This window comes from Hemiscyllium ocellatum, chromosome 16 (assembly GCF_020745735.1).
Source record: "Hemiscyllium ocellatum isolate sHemOce1 chromosome 16, sHemOce1.pat.X.cur, whole genome shotgun sequence".
Classification (NCBI taxonomy): domain Eukaryota; kingdom Metazoa; phylum Chordata; class Chondrichthyes; order Orectolobiformes; family Hemiscylliidae; genus Hemiscyllium; species Hemiscyllium ocellatum.
The window spans coordinates 80,581,010-80,605,364 of record NC_083416.1 but is presented as its reverse complement, the minus strand read 5'-3'; the positions used below and the strand labels follow the sequence as shown (position 1 = coordinate 80,605,364).

The 24,355-nt window shown below is 40.7% G+C and overlaps 1 protein-coding gene across 1 annotated transcript; it reads right to left on the bottom strand.

The window, feature by feature from the left end:
* Positions 1-19,009: 19,009 nt before the first annotated feature.
* Positions 19,010-24,126, bottom strand: LOC132823112 (protocadherin-10-like). The gene is made up of 2 exons (XM_060836652.1): positions 21,568-24,126; positions 19,010-19,033 (listed from the first exon to the last, which is right to left on the bottom strand). Exons 1-2 carry the CDS (start codon positions 24,124-24,126, stop codon positions 19,010-19,012), a joined length of 2,583 nt encoding a protein of 860 aa, XP_060692635.1.
* Positions 24,127-24,355: the final 229 nt, after the last annotated feature.

Genomic DNA, 24,355 nt, shown 5'->3' with positions numbered 1-24,355 from the left:
ATTCCCCACCTCGAACTATCTATTGCCTTCCCAGCTACATTTCCCTCAGCCCCACCCCTTCTCCCATTTATCTCTCAGCCCCCATTCCTCCCACATTACTGATGAATGGCTTACACCCGAAATATTGATTCTACTGCTCCCCAAATGCTGCATGACCTGCTGTGCTTTCCCACTGCCACATTTTTCAACTCTGATCTCCAGCATCTGCAGTCCTCACTTTTTCCTGCACCCAGATGCGGTTAGAAAGTGAGGTGCAGAGTCCTAATCTTTGTGGGGAAATTAACATTTCATGATTGACTTAGTTTAGTTGTAATTACACAAAGAATATTATCAATTAATCCATTTGCACATTATTCTGCTCAGCTGTGGTCAATGCATGTTTTATTACTTTAATATTGCGTGGCTCTGCTTAAAACTCTCTTGATAAAGAAATGCACAGTGGGATTGTGAACAAATTGAAGACAATACATTAATATTTTAGAGATAAGAACAAGGCTGAATGTTCATCATTTAGCAAAGTTCCATTTTATCATTGTGAGAATAAACAAGTTTCAAGGTGAATAAGACAGAATTCACACCCTGCCAGCTTGTTACCTCCTTTGCAGTTATTAAAATAAATGATAGCATTGAAAAATTGTAGTTACGACTGTGCTTTGCTCTGGCTTTTTAAAAACATTATTTTAGCAAAGAAACAATCTTTTATGACAAAAGATAATCTTTTAATTCATTATAATCTTTGTATTAGAGTTAACTTTGCAAAAATGCTTAAGCTTGTATTCTATAATACTTTAGACATTCATCATTCAAGACTTTATGCAGTGATGAATATTTCACTATGTCATTGTTTTTACATGCATTGCATGGCAGTATGTTGCATTAGTACATTGTGATCTTCTGTATTAGTTTTGTATAGTTTAGAAGTTAAACAAAACTTCTTACCCTGTATGTTTTGTCTTCAAAGAAAAGGGCATAAAGCCTCCTTCCAGGCAGTCAAATACCATAGAGACAAAACAAAAAGCTACCGAACAATTGATTTCTATGACAGAACACAAAGTTCATAATAAGTGTCAGATTTACTGAGAACATTTGCAATGAAACAAAAATTAGACTCAAGGCTTAAGTTTTTCTGCTTTGGAGTCAGAGAGGCAGCAGGGATATAAGAAGAGAGCATAAGAACTAGGAACAGGAGTAGGCAATTCAACCCCTTGGGCATTCACTGTCATATGATGCAATCATGATTGATCTCATTTCAGCCCCAACTTCACTTCCCTGCCTCATCTCCATAACCATGAATCTATTACTGATGAGAAATCTGTCTATCTCCTCCTTAAAGTATGGTGGCATCCACCATATTTGAGGAGTGAATTCCACAGATTCATGACCCTTTTCGAGAAGTGATTTGTCCTCACCTCTCTTTTAAATCTGCTGCCCATTATGTTAAAACTGTGACTTCTCATTCTAAATTTCCCCAAAAGGAAAGATCATCTTCAAGTCTGTTTTATCCCTTTAGCATCTTATATACCTCAATTAGATTCTCTCTCATTTGTCTAAAATCCATAGAGTACAGTTCTAAATCTATCTCCCATAAGACAGATCCCTCATCTCAAGAATCAATCTCATGAAATTTGTGGACCTGCAAGGGAGCAGCTCAAAGCAGAAGGCTGTAAACTGGGGCTAATGCTTCAGGCTGCATCAATTATCTTTGAAGTCAAGCTGGCAGTAAGACTGCAGACCTGCAAGCAAGTAGCTCAGGACAGGAGATTAAAAACTAGAGCTGAGGCTTGAGGCCTACACCACTTACTTTGGGAGTCCGAAAGGTACTAATCTGAGAGGGATCAATAGACAATCAACAATAGACAATAGGTGCAGGAAAAGGCCATTCTTCCCTTCGAGCCAGCACCACCATACATTATGATCATGGCTGATCATTCTCAATCAGTATCCTGTTCCTGCCTTATGCCCATAACCCTTGATTCCACTATCCTTAAGAACTCTATCCAACTCTTTCTTGAAAGTATCCAGAGACTTGGCCTCCACAGAGCATTCTATACACACACCACTCTCTGGATAAAGAAGTTTCTCCTCAACTCTGTTCTAAGTGGTCTAGCCCTTATTTTTAAACTCTGTCCTCTGGTTCGGGACTCACCATAAGCTTCCTGCCTCCAGAGTGTTCAATACTTTAATAATCTTATACATCTCAGTCAGATCCCCTCTCAGCCTTCTAAACTCAAGCGTATCCAAGCCCAGTCGCTCCAATCTTTCAGCGTAAGATAGTCTCGCCATTCCAGGAATTGACCTCGTGAGCCTATGCTGCACTCCCTCAATAGCCAGAATGTCTTTCCTCAAATTTGGAGACCAAAACTGCGCACAATATTCCAGGTGCAGTCTCACCAGGGCCCTGTACAGCTGCAGAAGGACCTTTCTGCTTCTATACTCAATTCCTCCTGTTATGAAGGCCAGCATGCTATTAGCTTTCTTCACTGCCTGCTGTACCTGCATGCTTGCTTTCATTGACTGATGTATAAGAACACCTAGATCTCGTTCTGCTGCCCCTTTCCCTAACTTGACTCCATTTAGGTCGTGATCAGTTTGCGCTGTGTTTGAAATAGTATGTAAAAGCAAAGAATGCCACCATAGGAAAATCTTAAGTTAATTAGTTGGCTTGAAACTGCTTTTAGGAATTGCCTACAATTTGATGTAAACTAAATTAGTGCATATTTTCATGTAAGTAATCGTACTTGGATTGAACTAAGAAAGTTAGGGCCAATATAATAACAAAAGCAACAAAAGGAACTAATGTTTTGACTTAAAAAAAGATCTCCAAAGACTTAAGGCAAGGATTTTTCATTGCAGCAGGAGTTTTTGAAGTGAACTAATGACCCTAACAAAATTAGTATTCTTGAAAGGGAGTAACTAACAAGCTTAATTGAAAGAGAAGTCATGAAAGCAGAGCTTGCACTTATGACATGCTCTTCCTGGACTATGCGGCAAATCAAGAACATGTCTCTGGTGACCAGTTACAAAAACTGGCTAACTTCATATCAGAGCTGCAGAGGCCAATGAACCCATGATCAGCATGTTTAAGGAGGCGGTCACACCATAGGTAAACACTGAACAGGCAGAAAGGGGATGAGTGACTATCAGACAGTATAAAAGAAGGCAGGTAGTGCGTGAATACCCTGCTACCATTTGCCTCTCAAATATACAAATATACTGTTATAAAGTTTTGTTTACTGTTGGAGGGGATAGTGACTTCACAAGGAATAACAATGGAAGCCAATGACATGATGCCATGGGTGGCTCTGATGCACAAGAGTGAAGGAAAAACAAAAGCAGGACGAATATTAATAGATAATTCAATAGTAAGGAGAACATACAGGTAGTTCTGTGGCTATAAACAAGACTCCAGGTTCGTATGTGGCATCCCTGGTGCCAGGAAACAGGATGTTGAAGAAAAATTGCAAGGAATTCTGAACTGGGAGGTGAACAGCTAGTGGTCATTGTATGTATCAGCAACAACAACAAGTCAAAAAAGTAGGAGGTCATACAAGCAGCAAGAGAGATTTTGGATGTAAGTGAAAATATACTATCTCAAATGTAGCTGCCTCATAATTAGTACCAGTGATACATGTTAGTAAGAGGAAAAATAACATGGCTGGAAAAATGTTGTAATAGGGAGGGATTCAGAATCTTGAGACATTGAAACCAGTTTTGGAAAAGGTGGGACCAGGACAGCAGGATATGTTGAATCTGGACAGGATGGAACAGATTTCCTTGTGCTGTCAGGGAGAGTTTAAACTAGAATGGTAAGAAAAAACCTCAATAAAGGGAGTGAAGAGGGGGACACATAGAATGAAACAAAATACAGAAAAATAAGAAACATAGGTGGAAGAAACAAATGGGGTCATAGGGCAAAACAAACCTAGGAACATTACCAAGGTTAAAAAATTTGGAACGCATTGTGTTTTAATGTATGGAGTATTTGCAACAGGGTAGATGAATTAGCAACACAAGTAGATATAAATTTTTATGATGAGTTGTGAGGGTAGAGACATGCTGCATGCTGACCAAGAATAGGAACTGACCAACCAGGGATAGTCATCACTCAGGAAGAACAGACAAAATGGAAAAGCGATTGGGGAACATTTTTTTGTTATTCTTTCATGGGACATGGGTACCACTGGCTGGCCAGCATTTATTGAAAGTACTAGTTGCCTTCTTGAACCACTGCAAGCCACAATGCCTGTTGGGAAGGAATTCCAGGATTTTGAACCAACAACACTTAAGAAACATCAATATATTTCCAAGTCAGGATGGTCAGTGACTTTGAAGGAAATTTGTAGGTGGTGCTGTTCCCATGAATCTGCTGCCCTTGTCATTCTAGGTGGAAGCAATCATGGATTTGGAAAGTGTAGTCTTAGGATATTTGGCAAATTTCTGCAGTGCATCTTATAGGTAGTAAGTACTGCTGCTTCTGAGCATTGATAATGAAGGGAGCGGATGTTTGTAGAAGTGGTGCTAATCAGGTGGATTGCTTTGTCCTAGATGATGTTAAGCTTCTTTCATGTTGTTGGAACTGTTTGCATCCAGGCAAGTGGGGAGTATTTCATCAAATTCTTAACTTATGCCTTGTTAATGATGGACAGCCTCTGGGGAATCATGAAGTGAATTAATCATCGTGGTATTCCTAGACTCTAACCTATTCCTAGACTGTGTTTATGTGGCCAGTTAAGTGTCTGGACATTGGTCACCCCAAGGATGTTGACAGTGGGGAATTAAATGATGATTGAAAATACCATCAAATGTCAACATGTAGTGGTTAGATTATCTCTTATTGGAGATGGTCATTGCCCAGAATTTATGTAGTGTGAATGTTACTTGCCACTTGTCAGCCCTAGCCTGGATATTGTCCAGATCTTGTTACATTTGAGCATGGACTACTCCAGTGTCTGAAGAGTCACAAATGGTGCTGAACATTATGTAATCATCAGTGAACATCTCCACTTCTGACCTTATGATCAAGGGAAGGCCTTTGATGAAGTAGCTGAAGATGGTTATGCCTGGGATACTAGCCAGAGGAACTCCTGCAGACATGTCTTAGAGCTGAGATAACTGACCTCCAATCTCCACAACCATCTTCCTATATGCCAGGTATGACTCTAACCAGGAGAGAGTTTGCCACTGAAACCATTGATTTCAGTTTTGCTCAGGATTCCTGATGACATACTTGGTTGCCTATGGCATTATTGTCAAGGGCTATCACTTCACCTCTGGAATTCTGCTCTTTTTGTCCATACTTGAACTAAGGATCCAATGATATCAGGAGCTGCATGGGCCTGATGGAACCAGGTTATAACTGAGTAGGTGCTGCTCATAGCACTGTTGATGATAACTTCCATCACTTTACTGATCATTGAGAGTAGACTGATAGGGTGGTAATTGTCTGAGTTGGAATTGCCCTGCATTTTGTGTATAGAATTTACCTTGGCATTTTCCATATTGTTGGATACATGCCAGTGTTGTCACTGTACTACAAGGGCTTGGTTAGTGGAGCAGCAAGTTCTGCAGCACAGTCTTCAGTACTATTGCTGGACTGTTGTCAGTGTCTATGCCCTTTGCAGTTTCCAATGCCTCCAACTATTTCTTGATACCATGTGGAGTGAATCAAATTGGCTGACAATTGGTATGTGAGGTGCTGGGGACCACTGGAAGAGATTGAGATGGATCATCCACTTGGCACGTCTAAGTTAGTGAATTATGAAATCATTGCATTGGTGAGAAACCATATTACCACAAAAATTATGATCTGGAATCTGTACGGGCAGAGGTATAGAACACCAAGCAGAGAGAAAATGTTGTTGGGGTTTTTCAGTTTGCCTGCATGTAGTAATGGAGATGTAAGGGAAAGCATTGAAAACAAATCAGAGATGCATGGAATAAGGGTGCCTTGGGTAGGTTTAAATGTGTTGTGGTGGAGGATTTCCTAGAATTGCATGCATGATGGAATTTTACACCAATACTTTGAGAAAGCAATCACAGAAAAGCCATTCTGTTGTTGTGTAATGAGAAAGGATTATTTAACAATGTTGTGCGGGGACACTTGTGGAGAACAATCATATTATGATGGAATTCTTCATTAAGGTTGGAAGTGAAGTAGTTCAATCAAAAACTGGTGACTTTAATCTAAATAAAAGGAACTACATGTGTATGAGGTGGGGATGGGAAAGAATGGATGGGGGAACCTGATTAAAAGAGTTGAAGCTGGGTAAGCAATGGTTCAAATTTAAAGAAAATGTGAATCAAATTTCTTCAAGTGGCTCACTGTAGAGAACAGAAAGAATGCTTCTGCCTTGGGGAGACCTGAAGGCTCTTCTTTGTCTTGTTCCCTACCATAAGACATTAATTTAGCTGAGAACAAATCACAGGCAGCAAGAAGGCCTTTGGTGCTGATTGCTCACACTAATCCACAAACCAATCAACTTCTTGGTGTCAACTAAAGCTCCATTTGTGTATGTAAACCCTCAGCTTCAATTCACCTCCAAACACTGCTGTAACCCAAAGCTATATAAAAAGTGCTTACAATGTGTATCAAATTGCTTGCTTTCTAACCATGCAGGAATATTTTGTTTTAAAAATAGTTCTTATCACATTTCAGTTCATAATTAAAAACATAAAGATAAAAAGTCATGGTATGTCCCTTCAGGGGATTGAAATGCCATTTCACAAATATATTTCATTAAAAAGCATTGTAACAAAATACAAGGCTTACATCCATTCTTCCCCACATTTACAATCTCATACAATCTTAGCAATTTTAAATCTTTAATTTATTCTAAAATTTTGCACTTGGGACAATACATTAGCAATTGCATGATCTTTTCCAGCAATGTGAATAATCTTTATATTAAATGGTTGCAACAAAAGACTCTGTGTAAGCAGTATCACATTCTGAGTTTTGCACTTTTCATGAAAGATTAGTTTATTATGATGAATGCAAATCAGTGTCTTCTTGTTAGCATGTTGAACAGACACTTCAACATATTAAAGAGCCAATACCAATCACAAAGTATTTTTCTATGGTAAAGTACTTCTTGTGATATTGGTGTAGTTTCTGAGTGAGATACTCCACTGACTTCTCTATTCTGTCACAACACAGCACCTACCCCTGAGTCTCTGTCATCAATTGTGATTTGAAAGTATGGAAAATCAGGGCTGATCAATATTGGTTCATTTTTTAAGATTCCTTCATCTTCTTAATGGCTACTTGGCATTCTGTTGATGATACTACTTATGCTTGTTTCTTTACAAAATTTGTAAAGGAGTAGCTATTTTATTAAAATTACATATAAGTTCTTTATTGGATTCTCTAAAGGGAAAACTAAATGTTTCTTTCACAACTCAGTTCGCATGGCCCCTGTATCTCTTAATATTGTCATGAATTTGGATACTGTGTTCAAAGAAAAATGAGTTATCTTCATAGTTGATTTTTAAAAACTTTTTAATAAGCCCCATATTTCCTATGTACTTCTGCATTCACAGCAATACCTAACTCCAATCTCATGTTAAAGCTACTGTGACCTTTTAGAGTCATAGACTCATTGAGATGTGCAGCACGAAAATGGACATCTAGTTCCATTTGCCAGTACTTGGCCCATATCCCTCTAAACCCTTTCTATTCATATTCCTATTCAGACGCCTTTTAAATGTTGTCATTTGACCAGCCTCCTCCACCTTCTCTGGCAGCTCATTCTGTACACACACCACCCTCTGTGTGAAAAAATTGCCCCTTAGGTCTCTTGTAAATCTGTCCCTTCTCACCTTAAATCTAAGCCTTCTAGTTTTGGATTCTCCCACCCTAGGGAAGCGACCTTAAATATTCACTCTGTCCGTGCCCCTCATGATTTTTGTAAACTTCTATAAAGTCAGCCCTCATCCTCCGAAGCTGTAGTAAAAATTGCACCAGCCAATTCAAACTCTCTCTATAGTTCAAACCCTTCAACCCTGGCAAAATCCTTGTCAATCTTTTCCAAAGCTTTCAGGTTTCACAACATCTTTCCTATATCAGGGAGACCAGAATTGAACACAGTATTCCAAAAGTGGCCTCTGAGTTTTGTTTTCAGACTTTACTTTATGAAGTTCAACAAGTCCCATGTGTTTCCCTCTCAGCTTCCAGCATTTAGATTAGATTACTTACAGTGTGGAAACAGGCCCTTCGGCCCAACAAGTCCACACCGACCCGCCGAAGCGCAACCCACCCATACCCCTACATATACCCCTTGCCTAACACTACGGGGAATTTAGCATGGCCAATTCACCTGACCCGCACATCTTTGGACTGTGGGAGGAAACCGGAGAACCCGGTGGAAACCCACGCAGACACGGGGAGAACGTGCAAACTCCACACAGTCAGTCGCCTGAGGCGGGAATTGAACCCAGGTCCCTGGCGCTGTGAGGCAGCAGTGCTAACCACTGTGCCACCATGCCGCCCCCACTGTGCCACCGTGCCGCCCCCACTGTGCCACCGTGCCGCACATTCTGAATGAATGTGTCCTGCTTTGCTATATTGGCAACACTTTGGTTTCTGATGTTCATGTCTACTCTCAGTAATATGCCTTTTGATTTTAGGAGGAGACCTTGGAGTACTTTCATCTATCCATTCCTTACCTTGATGACTATATTCCTTTCACTCTCCTATTTTCTATCCCTTCCAAATTTATGGAGATGATGAAAAAAAATTAGTTTTATGGATTAGCTCTTAATCATCAGCCAATATAGCTGTGTATCAAGCAATTGCAATCCAACAGACTTCAACATATCTTCTTTTTATGGACTTCAGTGAGTTTTTACACTTATAGAAGAAAATAATTTCTCCATGAATTTCTTGTGGATTTTCAGCCTCTAATGCTCCTATCAAAATTATTTTGCTTAACTCCTTTGGATTCAATATAGGTTTGTCTCAGCTGCTCCTTTTAATTCCAGAACCTTTGCCCATATGCATCAGGCAATAATTTATATAGCCAAAATAGCTTTTTTTTAAAGCACCATAATCCCGAGAAATATTATCTGAAAATGAAGCATAACTTTCCTATGTTTTACCTATCAATGTATTCTTCCTGAGAATGTTCCATCTTCTTTTGCCCAATTATTTTGCCTCACCATTTTCTCAGATAGCATGAACAATGCCTCCACATTCCTTTCCTCAAAGTTTGGGAGGTCTATGTAGCCTTAAGTATTTCCTGACTCTGATTCTCCCCACTAGGGCTTGCATCACATGGTGATGTTGTTTCCACTGCATTATTTTAAGCGAATATTAATTTCCCTCAGTTTTGCCCTCTCTTGCAATTACAGTTTTAGTTTCCTCATGACCATCACTCATTTCTTCATCTTTCCTTCTGTTCAACTGCTTTAACTCTAATCCAATTTCACCTGATTCTAATGTTTCACTACCTGAAATTGCAGCCCATATTCCTCTCTTCCCTGCCTATTCATGTATGTGTCAAGATGCCTTTTAAATATTGCATTACTTGTCCTTTTTTATTACTTCATCTAAACTAAAATACTTTCTGCCTTCCCAGCTCTTCAAGACAATGCTATCTCTTGCTTACCATCAAGTCAAGCAATATGGATTTTGAGATATCCCTTTGATTCTCACAGACACTCTGCCACCAGCAGAAAATCATTTATATTTTCCAGTGCCATATATTAAATGCAATACAGAACTTGTTGTTTTCTTTCACTTGCTTTAGTTACTGATATCACATACAAATCCTTGTTGCCTCTGCTTCAAATTATTTTTTCCCAGCTGATCTGCCAAAACTTTGTCATGTTTCACTGGGGCATCACTTTAGAAATCAAACCTTGCTATTCCTGGAGTAAAGACACAACGTGAGATTGCCCAATTTTACATGTCTTTTAAATGCAAACTGACAGGAAGCAAAGTCAAGGTTTCTGCATTTCATGCAGCTGAACATTGTGCCTTCATCGGTTAACAATGGAGGGGTGGCCAGTTATGGAACAGTTGAAAGATGGATGAAAAAAGTGCAAGGAGATTTTGTGGTCAAGAATGGGACTCCCAGAAGGTATGTTGCCTCCCCGGGTCCAGGGTCCAGGATGTTGCCATTCGGATTTACAGAATTCTGAAGTGGGAGGGGGAGCAGCCGGAAATTGTGGTACATATTGGCACCAATGATGTAGCCAGGAAAGGGATTGAGGATCTGAAAAGTGACTACAGAGAGCTAGGTTGGAAACTGAAGAGTAGTGATCTTGGGTTTATTATCAGTGGCACAAGATAGTGAAGTGAGGAACAGTCAGCAAATGCAGCTTAACATGTGTCTGCGAAGTTGGTGCAGGAGGGAGGGCTTAAAATACCTAGACCATTGGGATACCTTTTGGGGAAGTGGGACCTGTACATGAAGGATGGGTGGCACCTGTACTGGAGGAGCACAAATGTCCTGAGTGGGAGATTTGCTTGTGTGGTTCAGAATGGTTTAAACTAGTTTGGCAGGGGGTGGGGTGGGAATCAGAGCTACAAATCTGAGAGCGGCACAGTTGTAGATAGGGCAGTGACAGGATGTTGTGAATCTATCAGGAAAGTTTCTCACGTGACACAACAAAGGGACCAGTTAAAGTGTGCCGGCTTTAATTCAAGGAGTGTCAGAAATAAGAGTGACAACCTTAGAGCATGGATCAGTACTTGGGGCTATGATGTTGTGGCCATAATGGAGACATGGGTTTCACAGGGGCAGGAATGGTTGGTAGATGTTCCAGGGTATAGAACATTTAAAAAGAACAGGGAGGCTGGCACAAAAAGGAGGGGGTGTAGCATTGCTAATCAGAGAATGCATCACAGTTACAGAAACAAAGGTTGTTGAGGAAGGTTTGTCTACTGAGTCAGTATTAGTAGAAGTTAGGAACAGCAAGGGAACAGCCACCTCGTTGGGGGTTTTCTGCAGACCCCCTAATAGCAGTAGAGAGATTGAAGAACTCATATGCCGGCAGATTTTGGAAAAATAAAGATGTAGCAAGATTGTTGTTATAGGTGATTTCAACTTTTCCAATATTGACTGGAACCTCCTTAGTGCAGATGGTTTGGATGGAACCATTTTTGTCAGGTGTGTTCAGGAGGGTTTCCTTACTCAGTACATAGACAGGCCGACAAGGGGAGAGGCCATTTTGGATTTGGTGCTTGGCAATGAGCCAGGACAGATGTCAGATCTTGCGGTGGGAAAACACTTTGATGGCAGTGATCACAACTGCCTCGCATTTACCATAACCTTGGAGACGGAAAGGAGCAGTTACCAAGGTAAGATATTTAATTGGGGAAAAGGAAATTATGATGCTGTCAGACAGGAGGTGGGAAGCACAGACTGAGAGCAATTATTCCACAGACATGTGGAGACTGTTTAAGTAGTTGCGAGTGATGCATGAATTTGTTCCTCTGAGACAGGTAAGGAGGGGTAAGATTAAAGAACCTTGGATGATGAGAACAGAGAAGCTTCTCATCAAAAGGGAGAAGGCAGCTTACATAAAGTGGAGGAAGGAAGGATCTACCACAGCTTTAGAGGAGCACAGTCTGGCTAGAAAGGAACTCAGAAATGGAATGAGGAGAGCCAGGAAGGGGCATGAAAATGGCTTGGCAAGAAGGATTATGGAGAACCCAAAGGCATTTTACTCATACGTTATGAATAAGAGAATGATCAGGGAGAAGGTAGGGCCAATCAGGGATAGTGTAGGGAACTTGTGCGTGGAGTCTGAGCAGATAGGGGAAGCCCTAAATGAGTTGTTTTTTGCTTTGGTTTTCACTAAAGAAAAGGACCTTGTTGTGAATGAGAACTTTGAGGAGCTGGGATACAGGGTTGAACAAATCAAGATGGATTAAATTAATTTGCTGGAAATTTTGACAAATATTAAGATTAAGTCCCCAGGGCCAGACCAGATTTAGGCAGAAGTGAGGACTGCAGATGCTGGAAACCAAAGTTTAGATCAGAGTGGTGCTGGAAGAGCACAGCAGGTCAAGCAGCATCCGAGGAGCAGGAAAATCAATGTTTCGGGCAAAATCCCTCCATAGACTATTCATGATGAAGGGCTTTTGCCCGAAATGTCAATTTTCCTGCTCCTCGGATGCTGCCTGACCTGCTGTGCTTTTCCAGAACCACTCTGATTTAAACCCCAGGCCAGATTTATCCTAGGCTGCTCCGGGAAGCGAATAAGGAGGTTGCTAAGCCACTGGCGAAGATCTTTCCTACCTCACTCTCCATGGGAGCCAAACAAGAGGATTGGAGGGAGGTGAATGTTGTTCCTCTTTTCAAGAAGGGTAATAGTGAAATCCCTGGCAATTACAGATCAATCAGTCTTACGCCTGTGGTCAGCAAAGTTTTAGAAAGAATTCTGAGGGATAGGATTTATGACTATTTGGAAAGCATAGTGTAATTAAAGGCAGTCAGCATGGCTTTTCAAGGGGCAGCTCATGCCAGACAAATCTTCTTGAGTTCTTTGAGGAGGTGACAAGACAAGTCGATGACGTTCGTGCAGTGGATGTGGTGTATGTGGACTTCAGGAAGGCATTTGATAAGATTCCCCATGGTAGGTTCATTCATAAAGTCAGGAAGTATGGAATCCAGGGAGATTTGGCTGTCTGGATTCAGAATTGGTTTACTGACAGAAGGAAGAAAGTGGTTGTAGATGGAAAGTATTTTGCCTGGAGGTCAGTGTTGAGTAGAGTCCTGCAGGGCTCTGTTAGTGGGCCTCTGCTCTTTGTAGTTTTTATAAATGACTTGGATGAGGAGATTGAGGGGTGGGTTAGTAAATTTGCAGATGACACAAAGGTTGGAGGTGCCATTGGTAGTATCAAGGGCTATAGCAAGCTGCAGCATGACATAGACAGAATGCAGAGCTGGGTTGAGAAATTGCAGATGGAGTTCAACCTGGATAAATGCAAAGTTGATGCATTTTGGAAGTTCGAATGCGAATTCTGAATATCGGATTAAAAACAGGATTCTCGGCACTGGAGGAACAGTGGGATCTTGGTGTTCAAATACATAGATCCCTCAAAATTGCCACCCAAGTGGATAGGGTTGTTAAGAAAGCATATGGTGTTTTGGCTTTCATTAACAGGCGGATCGAGTTTAAGAGCTGCAGGGTTTTGCTCCAACTCTACAAGTCCCTGGTGAGACCACACTTGGAATATTGTGTCCAGTTTTGGTTGCCTACTATGGGAAAGATACAGCAGCTTTGGAGAGGGTGCAAAGAAGGTTTATCAGGACGCTGCCTGGACTGGAGGGCTTGCCTTATGAAGAGAGGTTGATTAAACTCAAACTTTTCTCTCTGGAGCGAAGGAGGAAGAGAAGTGACCTGATCGAGGCATACACGATAATGAGAGGCATGGATAGAGGCTGTAGCCAGAGAATTTTCCACAGAGTAGGACTGTCTGGCATGAGTCATCATCGTTTTCAGGTATTAGGAGAAAGGTATACAGGAGACATCAGAGGAAGTTTCTTTACGATGAGAGTTGTGAATTCATGGAATATATTGCCAGAGTGGTGGCAGAAGCAGAGTCATTAAAGACATTAAAGTGACTGCTGGACATGCACATGGATAGCAGTGAATTGAGGGACATATAGGTTAAGTTATTTTATTTTATATTAGGATTCATCCTCAGCACAACATCATGGGCCAAAGGCCTGTTCTGTGCTGTACTTCTCTATGTTCTATGGAACAGTGCAGCACAGGAATGGACCCTTCACAACACCCAGCCTGCGCTGACACATGATGCCTTTTGGAGCTAAAAGCCTTTTGCTTCTATGCAGTCCATATTCCTCTCTTCCCTGCCTATTCATGTATCCGTCAAGATGCCTCTTAAACATTGCATCACTTCTACCACCTCCTTTGGAAGCATATTACAGGTACTTACCACCCTCTGTGTTAAAAACTTGTCTCTCACATCTCCTTTAAGCTTTCTCCCCATGAACTTGAATCAATCTCCACTAGCAATTGACATGCCTACCCTGGGGAAAGACTCTGACTATCCATTCTGTCCATGCCTCTCAGAATTTTGTAAATTTCTAGCAGGTTCAAGTAAAAACAAAGAAGGTTTGTCCAATTTCTTCTCATAGCTAATGCCCTCCACACCAAGCAACATCTGTGAAAACTTTCCTGTGATTTTTCCAAAGCCTCCAAATCCTTCAGATTGTGTAATGAGTAAAATTGTACACAATATGTCAAATGTGGCTGAGCTAACATTCTATACAATTGCAACATGATTTGCCAATTTTTATACTCTGTGCCTGGGCTGATGAAGGCAAGTATGCTGTATACCTTCTTGACAACCTTAACCATTTATATTGCCAAATTCCAGGGAACTGCATGTTAATGCTTATTAGTGCTCTTCCATTCACTGAATACTTCGCTCCTGCATTCGACCTTCCAAAATGCAACACCTCGTATTTGTCCAGAATAATTCCAACTGCCATGTCTCTGCCCAAGTCTCCAGCCGATTTGTATCTTGCCAAAACATCTGGCAATCCCCCTTACTATTCACAATTCCACCAACCTTTGTTTTGTGCACAAACAAATTAGTCAGACCACCTACATTTTCCTCCAAATCATATATAATTATATATATTAAACAATAGGGGTCCCCATTTCCTGCAGAACACAATGGATCACATAACTCCAGTCAGGAAAATACCTTTCCACTGCTACTCTCTGTATTCTCTGACCATACCCATTCTGTATCCATCTTAATAAAAAAGAACTGCAAATACTGGAAATCAGAACAAAAGCAGAAATGACTGGAAAAATTCAGCAGGTCTGGCAGCATCTATGGAGACAAAACAGAAGATGGTTTGGCAAGTGCGTGGGGGAGTAAAAAGTAGGTGGAGATAGAGCTCAAAGAGAGAGAAAACGGGCGGCACGGTGGCACAGTGGTTAGCACTGCTGACTCACAGCACCAGAGACCCGGGTTCAATTCCCGACTCAGGCGACTGACTGTGTGGAGTTTGCACGTTCTCCCCGTGTCTGCGTGGGTTTCCTCCGGGTGCTCCGGTTTCCTCCCACAGTCCAAAGATGTGCGGGTCAGGTGAATTGGCCATGCTAAATTGCCCGTAGTGTTAGGTAAGGGGTAAATGTAGGGGTATGGGTGGGTTGCGCTTCGGCGGGTCGGTGTGGACTTGTTGGGCCGAAGGGCCTGTTTCCACACTGTAAGTAATCTAAAAAAAAAGAGTTGGACAGACAAAGGACTGGTTTCGAGAGTGTGGTGCTGGAAAAGCACAGCATGTCAGGCAGCATCCAGGGAGCAGGGGAATTGATGTTTCAGGTCCAAGCCCTTCATGAGGAATGCTCATTCCTCATGAAGGGCTAATATCGGAAACATTGATTTGGAATTTTGTGTGCAGTTTTGCACTCCCTCCTATCAGAGGATGTTGTAAAACTTGAAAGGGTTCAGAAAAGAATTACAAAGATGTTGCCAGAGTTGGAGGGTTGGAGTCATAGCGAGAAGTGAAAAAATTGGGGGCTGTTTTCCCAATAGCATCGGACGCTGAGGGTTGACTTTATAGAGGTTTATAAAATCATGCAGAGCAAGTAAAGGGTAAATAGACAAGGTCTTTTCCCTGGGTTAGGGGAGTCCAGAGGTAGAAGGCAAAGGCTTATGCTGAGAAGGGAAAGATTTGAAAGGGACCTAAGGGGCAACCTTTTCACTCAGAATGTGGTTAGTGTATGGAATGAAGTACCAGAGGAAGTGCTGGAGGCTGGTACAACTACAACATTTAAAAGGCACTTGGTTAGCATGGATGAGTTAGACCACTGTTTCCATGCTGTATATCTCCATGACTCTATGACTACTCTTACCCTGATTCACAATTTAAACTTACAAATTATGGTCACCTTTCCTGAAATGCTTCCCCACAGAAATTTTGATTGTCTGGATGGGTTCATTCCTCAATACTCAATCTAGTATTTGCCTTCCATCATTTAATTATTAACATATCACTTCAACAATCCACCAGGACTCACCTCAGAATATCCCACACATCCAATCATCTGGCATTAAGGGAGTCACAGTCAATACAGGGAAAATTAAAATCATCTACCATAACAACCTTTTTGGTTGGTCATTCTTCCATAATCTGTCCACATATCTGTTTCTCTACCACCCAATGGCTGTTGGGAGGCCTGTGGTACAACCCCATCAAAGTTATTGCACAGTTCCTTTTCCTGAACTCTACCCATATGACCTCCTGGCTGAACTCTCCAAGGTGTCCTCCCTAAGTACAGCTTTGATATTCTCCCAAATCAGTAACGCAACTCCTCCACCTCTTTTACATCCCTCTCTACCTTGCTTGAAACATCTAAATCCATGAACATTAAGCTATCAGTCCTGTCCATCTCTCATCCAAGTCTCTGTCATAGCTAAAACATCATAGTTCTATGTCCTAGTCCTAGTTCTAAGTTCATTTGTCTTATCTGTCATACTCCTTGTGTTAAAACAAATGCACTTCAGATTGCCAGTCCAGTTGTATTCAGTAACCAGTTCTTGGATGTTCTTCCTCTTAGTTTATCTAGCCTTAGTCTCTAAATCCTTCTTGGTCATTTCGCATGCTGACCTATTGCATGGTTCCCAAACCTCTGCCATATAATAGTTTAAATATTTCAAAGTGACATTTGTAAACTTTTCTGTCAAGGTCATGGTCTATACCCTGATGAACTTGGGGCTCTTGTACTGCTGTGATGGTATCCCTACCTCTGAGCCAAGAGACCTGGGTTCAAATCCCACTGTCTCCAGCAGTGGTAATAACATCTTTGAACAGGTTGATTATAAAATATCCACAGTGAGGAATTCTTGCAGAGATGTTCAGAGACTAAGATGATTGACCTCCAAAAAGCAGTCATTTTCTTTCCACTGTGCCTGATTATATCCATTTGAGAGTTTTATTTGATTCCCATTGACTTCAGTTTTGCTCATGTTCCTTGAAGCATTCCTCAGTCAAATGCCATGTTAATGCCACATCCATTCACTTTCCATGTTTGGACACAGGCTGTTATGAAATCAGGATGTGAGTGGGTCCAATAGAGTACAAACCGAGCATAAATGCATAGGTTATTAATAGGCAGGTGTCACTTTGTAGCACTGTTGATGAGCCCTTTGATCACTTTGATGATGATCAAAAGAATGCTGGCAATAGATAAGCTTGGATTTAGTTTGTTTTTTTTTCCCAAACAGGCCATACCTGGGCTAATTTCCACATGCTGTGTAGATGCCAGTATTGTAGCTGAGGTGGAACAGCTTTGTTCTTTGTATGGCAAAAATCATACAATCATATGATGTAGGAGCAGAAATCATTCATCCAGTTTGCCACACAATTCAATGAGATCATGGCTGAGCTGATAATTGTAAGCTCCACTTTTCTGCCTTATCCTCCCAACTCTTTATTCCCTTACTGATTAAAATCTGTCTTCTTAGCCTTGAATAAACTTAACTAGAGTACTGGAGTATGGGAGCACAAAATCTCAAAACACATTACCAGAATGTTGTAAGGGCTCTTAGCCTTTGCAGTACTCAGTAACATCTTGATCCCATCCAGAGGGAATAAAATTTGTTAAAGATTGTCATTTATGATCTCAGGAGGAAGCCAAGGTGGACCATCTATTCAGCACATTTGGCTGATAATAGTGGCAAATTCTTTGATGTTCTGGACTCTCTCCTTTATTAATGACACAGATATTTAGGAAATCATCATCTATTGTTAGTTGTCTAATAGTTCAGCACTAGTCATGGTTAGATGCAGCAAAACTGCCAAGCTTAGCTCTGTTCGAGTAGTTGTGAGGTCTCTTAGCTCAGTTTATGGATGTTGTTTAAGCAGTTTGGCATGCAGGTATTCCTGATTTGTAGATTCACCAGGTTCACTCGTGTTTTATATATGCCTGCACTCCTTCTGGCATGGCCTCTTACACTAATAAATTCAACTGGCTTCATGGCAGTGAGTGATTGGGACATATGCTCCATAATTAGATTACAGATTGTGGTTGTGCACAATCCTGCTCCTTCGAATGAGTCACCTTGTGTCAAATATTCTCAGTTTTGAGTTGCTAGATCTATCTGAAATCTATTCAATTTCACATAGTGGTAGCACAATGTAACAGCTTCAGTGACTCTTCAATATGAAGTCTGTATCTAATCCAGTAACTCTGTTGTGGTCACTCCTACCATTACAGCTGTGCACAGAAACAATTGAACAGGTGAGGGTGAGGTAAAGTAAGTTTTGTAGGTTCTCTTATTATCTGCCATCCTTTGTCTCTATCAGTAATATTCTTTAGGAGTTTGTCAAATCAATCAATCATGTTTCTACTGAGCTACTCTTAATGAGTGACATTGAACTCCCCCACCCAAAATACATTGTTTGTCCTTTCCACCCTCATTCCTTCCTCCAATTGGTGTTTAAAATGGAGGAGTTATGATGCATTTGCCAATGGGTGTGGGGTGAGGCAGTAAGTGGCATTCAGCAGGAGGATTCTTTGTTCATATTTAACTTGATGTCTTAATTCCTCATAGTGATCCAGAGACTATTTTGAAAATTCCCAAGGCAACTCCATCTGAATACCTATGCTTTGCCACCACCTTTAATTGTTCTTTCCTGCCAATGGGGCAGAGCAAATGCAAGGATGGTAATGGTGGTGCCTGGAAATTGTCTGAAGTGTATGATCCCATGCATATGCCTTTGTCAGGCTCTTGATTGAATAATGTTGGGACAGCTCTTCCAATTTTAACGTGAAATGTTAGTTAGCATGATGTTGCATGATCAAAAGAATTAAGTTTGCCATTGTCATTTCTGGTGTCTACATCAATGTCAATGACTTGTCAATTTTTAACATTAATGATTTTGCTTTATTGGAAATGCATCAAATGCCTGATGAAAGCTACATCAAATTTCTCTGAGACATTGCCCTTTCCAGTACTTTAGTCACCTCCTGAAATTCCCTGAGATTGATTGGGCATAACAAGCCCTTCATTATTTCATTCTCGATCTTTCTGATTAGCCTGAAAATTTACAGATATTCATCAAACAATCCTTACTAACAATGCAAGTAATTTCCTGATAAAAGATATTTGACTAGCAGGTGTATAGACTTGTTTTTCTTCTTTCTTTTTCACCTTTCTTAAGTAGTGGAGTGTAATAGCACTATATATAATTTCTTCTTCAAGTCAGACAATATTCTGAATTGGACATATAGTTTCATTTTTATTTGGTTAAAACCTTGGAATTTGCTACCTAACAGTACTAACTTACATAGAACATAGAACACAAAAAAAAAGCGTAGTCCAGGCCCTTTGGCCCTCAATGTTACGCCGATCCAAGCCCACCTAACCTACACTAGCCTACTGTCCTCCATATGCCTATCCAATGCCCGTTTAAATGCCCATAAAGAGGGAGAGTCCACCACTGCTACTGGCAGGGCATTCCATGAACTCACGACTCGCTGAGTAAAGAATTTACCCCTGACATCTGTCCTATACCTACCACCCCTTAATTTAGAGCTATACCCCTCGTAATAGCTGACTCCATACGTGGAAAAAGGTTCTCATTGTCAACCCTATCTAAACCCCAATCATCTTGTACACCTCTATCAAGTCACCCCTAAACCTTCTTTTCTCCAATGAAAACAGCCCCAAGTGCCTCAGCCTTTCCTCATACCAGGCAACATCCTGTTAAATCTCCACTGCACCCGTTCCAGTGCCTCCACATCCTTCCTATAGTATGGCGACCAAAACTGCACACAATACTCCAGATGAAGCCACACCAGAGTCTTATACAACTGCAACATGACCTCAGGACTCCGGAACTCAATTCCTCTACCAATAAAAGCCAGTACCCCAAATGCCTTCTTCACAGCACTATTTACCTGAGTGGCAACTTTCAGAGTTGGCACTTCTCCATACCCATTGCATTCTAAAGGGATTCCAGGTGGTGGCTTAACGTCATCATCTCAAAGGCAAAAAGGGATCGGCAATAAATACTGATCTTTCCAAAGATACGTGCATCTCCTTAACAAATGAAGTGCAACAGGAATAAAGCAATACAGAGAAGCTATGCATCAAGATCACCAAGGATAACATTGGATGCAAATGGCGGTCTATACATTTATTAGCAGCTAATCCATTACTGCCAAGAGCAGAGAAAATACTTTGAGATGAAGAATAACAGTATAATTGCCAATCTTATCTAAACTGATTTAACATGCATCCAAATTGTATACATGCAGAGGAGAATACTAGCTTGCTGTTGAATTGAATGTTAGCAAAATGACGTTCTTTGGTTGGCTCTCTAGCACTGTTTGGCTCTTTCAAACATTGATTTCCATAATTATACATTTGTAATGCTTGTGGTGCCACATTGGTTTCACAACATTTGCATAAGTATTCAGTTTACACTACTTAGGCTATTTCATAAGTAGTAAAAAAAATCAATTGACATTCATAAAGACTTGTTTTATGAAAATGACTTCCAATTATGACTGATGTATGCTTTAGCAATTAACGTGCTGCCCCAGTGGAAGGTTTTCCAATGGAATTGAATATCAATGGAAAACACTGAGAAACTTAAAACACAAGTTCAGTCAACATGTGATTATTGGTTAACCTGCAGTTGATTGTCAGCTCTTAATCCTTTTCTTTGTTTTATTACTGCATTGAAAAATTGCAAATGAGTCATGGATCATCTGCTGTTCTATATATAGTTGTAATCAGATGATGATCCACAGGTTAAAACACAGACCATACTTCATTCACTGAAGGTCTGTGTATTTGATATAAGGAAATACAGTACATTCTGTTGTAATCTAAAATTGCATCAATAGATATGTTCAATCACCAATTGTTGAAACATGCAAAACATAATGAAAATATATTTAGAAGCATTTTGCTATCTAATGTGGCAGAGGAAAGGTATTCAATTTCATTCTTTGCTGACATGTCACATTATAATTCAGCAAGTTAATGATCAGGAATATTTAATAATGTGAAGTAGGTGGTTATTAAAAACCTCATCAGCTTTAATGCAATCTAATGAAAGAATCCTTGCTACATATAATTCCCAAATGAACAGATATGGTACATGCTTAAAGCACAGTAATTTTCAATAAAATAACAAATGGCATTTAGTCAGATTTCAATCAAAAGTATAATTCCAGCAAATGTTTTCCTTAGACTTGTACATGTCTGATTTGTACTTTTCCACTAAACATAATTTGATTGTGCTCAAATGTCGTAATTTTCAACAAATTAATAAGTTATGGAATAGGAACAAGCTAAATATATAGAATTGCTAGGCAAAGCTAGTACCATAACTAATACTTAAGGTTAAGTTTCAAGTAACTATACATAAGACCAGTAAACAAATGAATTCAAATTAAGAACTTCTTTAGATGAAAGCTATTTGACATGATGCATGCATAACTAAATCAACAAAAAGAGTCTTGATATTGGCTCAAAGCAAAAATGGTCACTAAACTTAGAAAAAAAACTGTAATAACATAATTGAACAACTCTGATGATTGACCAAATAAATATCTCACCTGACTGGATAAATCTTCATTCCACTTGCGAAATTTAATGACTTTCGAATTGAAATTGGCAGTTGAAACATCAGTATTTAAACGTTTTGGTGAATATCCTTTCCATTCCACTCCATCTGGGTCACTGGTGCTTGTCCCACCATCGGGTTTCCCTGGGCTGTATGGTTTGAGGAAAGTAAAATCACTCTTCGCAGATTCAGGGGTCAAACACACCTTGTAATAATAGGCCTGTGAGACTATCCCACTTCCACCTACCTCTAAAAAGTCAGGTGGCGCTTTAGGATTGGTGGTTACTTGGGGATTTGTTTTAGAGGCTTGCAAAATATCTGCCGAATTCAAATGCTGAATGCAACAACAATTCCCGACGGCGGTGTTGCAGTTGTGGGCATTGTTTCTGTATTGGTGGCACTTGATGGTAGCGACGATGATAATGGCCACAATGAATACAAGTGAAATGCATCCCAATGTGATAATTATATAAAATAATAAAGCAGAATTTTGCTCTGCATTCTCAGGTAAATTGCTGATTTCAGGCAGAATATCTGTAATGTTCTCCATTATTGAAAATACGATGGTGACCGTGGCTGAAAGAGGAGGTTGCCCATTATCTTTCACGAGGATGAGCAGAGTTTGCTTCGGGATATCTCTGTCTCCCAGACGCCGGGTCGTCCTTATTTCGCCTGTGTGGAGTGCCAAGTTGAATAGTGTAGGATCTGTTGCTCGCAGTAATAGATAGGAGAGCTTTGCATTCTGTCCAGAGTCAGCGTCTGTGGCAATGACTTTGATCACTAATTGCCCCGGGTGCAAAGATTGCGACAGTTTATGTCGTGCAACTGAACCGTTCCTTGGCTTTGGGGAGACAATCACCGGAACGTTGTCATTTTGATCCAGGATGACCACATTAACTTTGGTAGAACCACTGAGTGGTGGAAATCCAGCATCCTGAGCTTGGATTTGGATTTGAAAATCTGTTAGTTGTTCGTAGTCGAATGAACGTAATGCGTAGACGTTGCCATTATCTGAATTGATTGAGACATAGGTTTTGGAGGGTAATCCGTGGATCGTACTGTCCATGATAGAATAAGATAGGTAGGCGTTTTGATTCGAATCAGGGTCCAATGCTGTCACAAAGCAAACGGTAGCGCCAGGTGCGTTGTTTTCTGTGACATACACTGTGTATGAAGATTTCGAAAATCTTGGAGCATTGTCATTCACGTCTGAAACCTTGAGAAATATAGATTTGTTTGTAGAAAGAGAAGGATATCCTGAATCAATTGCCATAATTGTGATGTTGTATTCTGGTACTCTTTCGCGGTCTAGAGGAGCGGTCGTCACCAATGTGTAATAGTTCTTAAAAGATGACTGAAGCCGAAATGGAACTTCCTGAGTAATCTCACAGTTAATCTGTCCATTTTCCCCAGAATCTAGGTCTGTAACACTGATGAGAGCAATTACTGTCCCGATCATGGCGTCCTCCATCACTGGACTGGACAAAGAAGTCAGGATCACTTCAGGCGCATTATCATTCACATCAATTATGTCTACAAGAATCTTACAATGCACAGGTATTGCATAGGGGCCACCTTTGTCCTTGGCTTGAATATAAATTTCGTACGTATTCATTTCTTCGTGATCTATCGTACTTTTAACTCGAATCTCACCTGTATGGGAGTCCACATTAAACAGTTCGCGTACTCTCGGAGGAGTATGACTACTGAAAGAATATTCTATCTCGCTATTGGAACCTTCGTCTAAATCGCTGGCGTTCAATGTTAATACTAACGCCCCCTTTGGCGCATTCTCTTCCAAGGAAACTTTGTAAATCGTCTGTTCGAAAACAGGCAAATTGTCATTGGCATCCAGGACATTAACAGTGATCAAGATAGAACCAGACCGCTTTGGCACCCCTCCGTCAACTGCCGTCAGAACTAGATGATGGGTCTGTTGTTGCTCTCTGTCCAGCATCTTATCCAACACCAGCTCTGCGAATTTGCTGCGATCACTTCGTGTCTCCACATCCAAGATAAAATGGTCATTTGGACTGAGCCTATAGGTGTGAACTGAGTTAGTGCCCACGTCTGGGTCGTGAGCACTCTCGAGAGGGAATCGTGTCCCTGGCAAAGCCGATTCTATAATGTCCAAAAAGATATCCTTCCTCAAGAAAGTTGGTGAGTTATCATTTATATCTAGAATCTCTACTTCAATACGGTACAGTTCAAGAGGATTTTCGATAACAACTTCCAGATGTAGAAAACAAGTGAGAATCAGACCGCAGAGCTGTTCCCTATCTATTTTTTCATTCACGAACAAAATGCCATTGCCCAAATTTACCTCCAAGTACTGCGCAGAGGCACCAGACACGATACGTAGTCTTCTGGCAGTTAGCTTACTGACATTTAAACCTAAATCATCAGCAATGTTGGCAACAAAAGCTCCATGCTTTAGTTCTTCCGGAATTCTGTAGCGGATTTGTCCAGAAATCAAATTTGCAAAGCAGGACACGGCAATAAAGCACAGCACTTGCCTTGTTCCTGTCCACGATCTCTTTCCAGTCATCATTTCTCCGGCAATCGGGATGGTTTCTGATTCCTATTGGGAGATTTTGAAGAGAAATCGCCGCCAAAACATATTGGTTAATAACTTATATCAGTGGCGCATACATTAATCCACGCAATCTTCAGATTTCTTGTTTAGTTTCAATGAAATACTTCTTCCAAAGGAAAGCTGTCCGCTTTCATTGTAGCGTTGTTCCCATCTGCTCTCAGTGTGGACAGTAGAGCCGTAATGA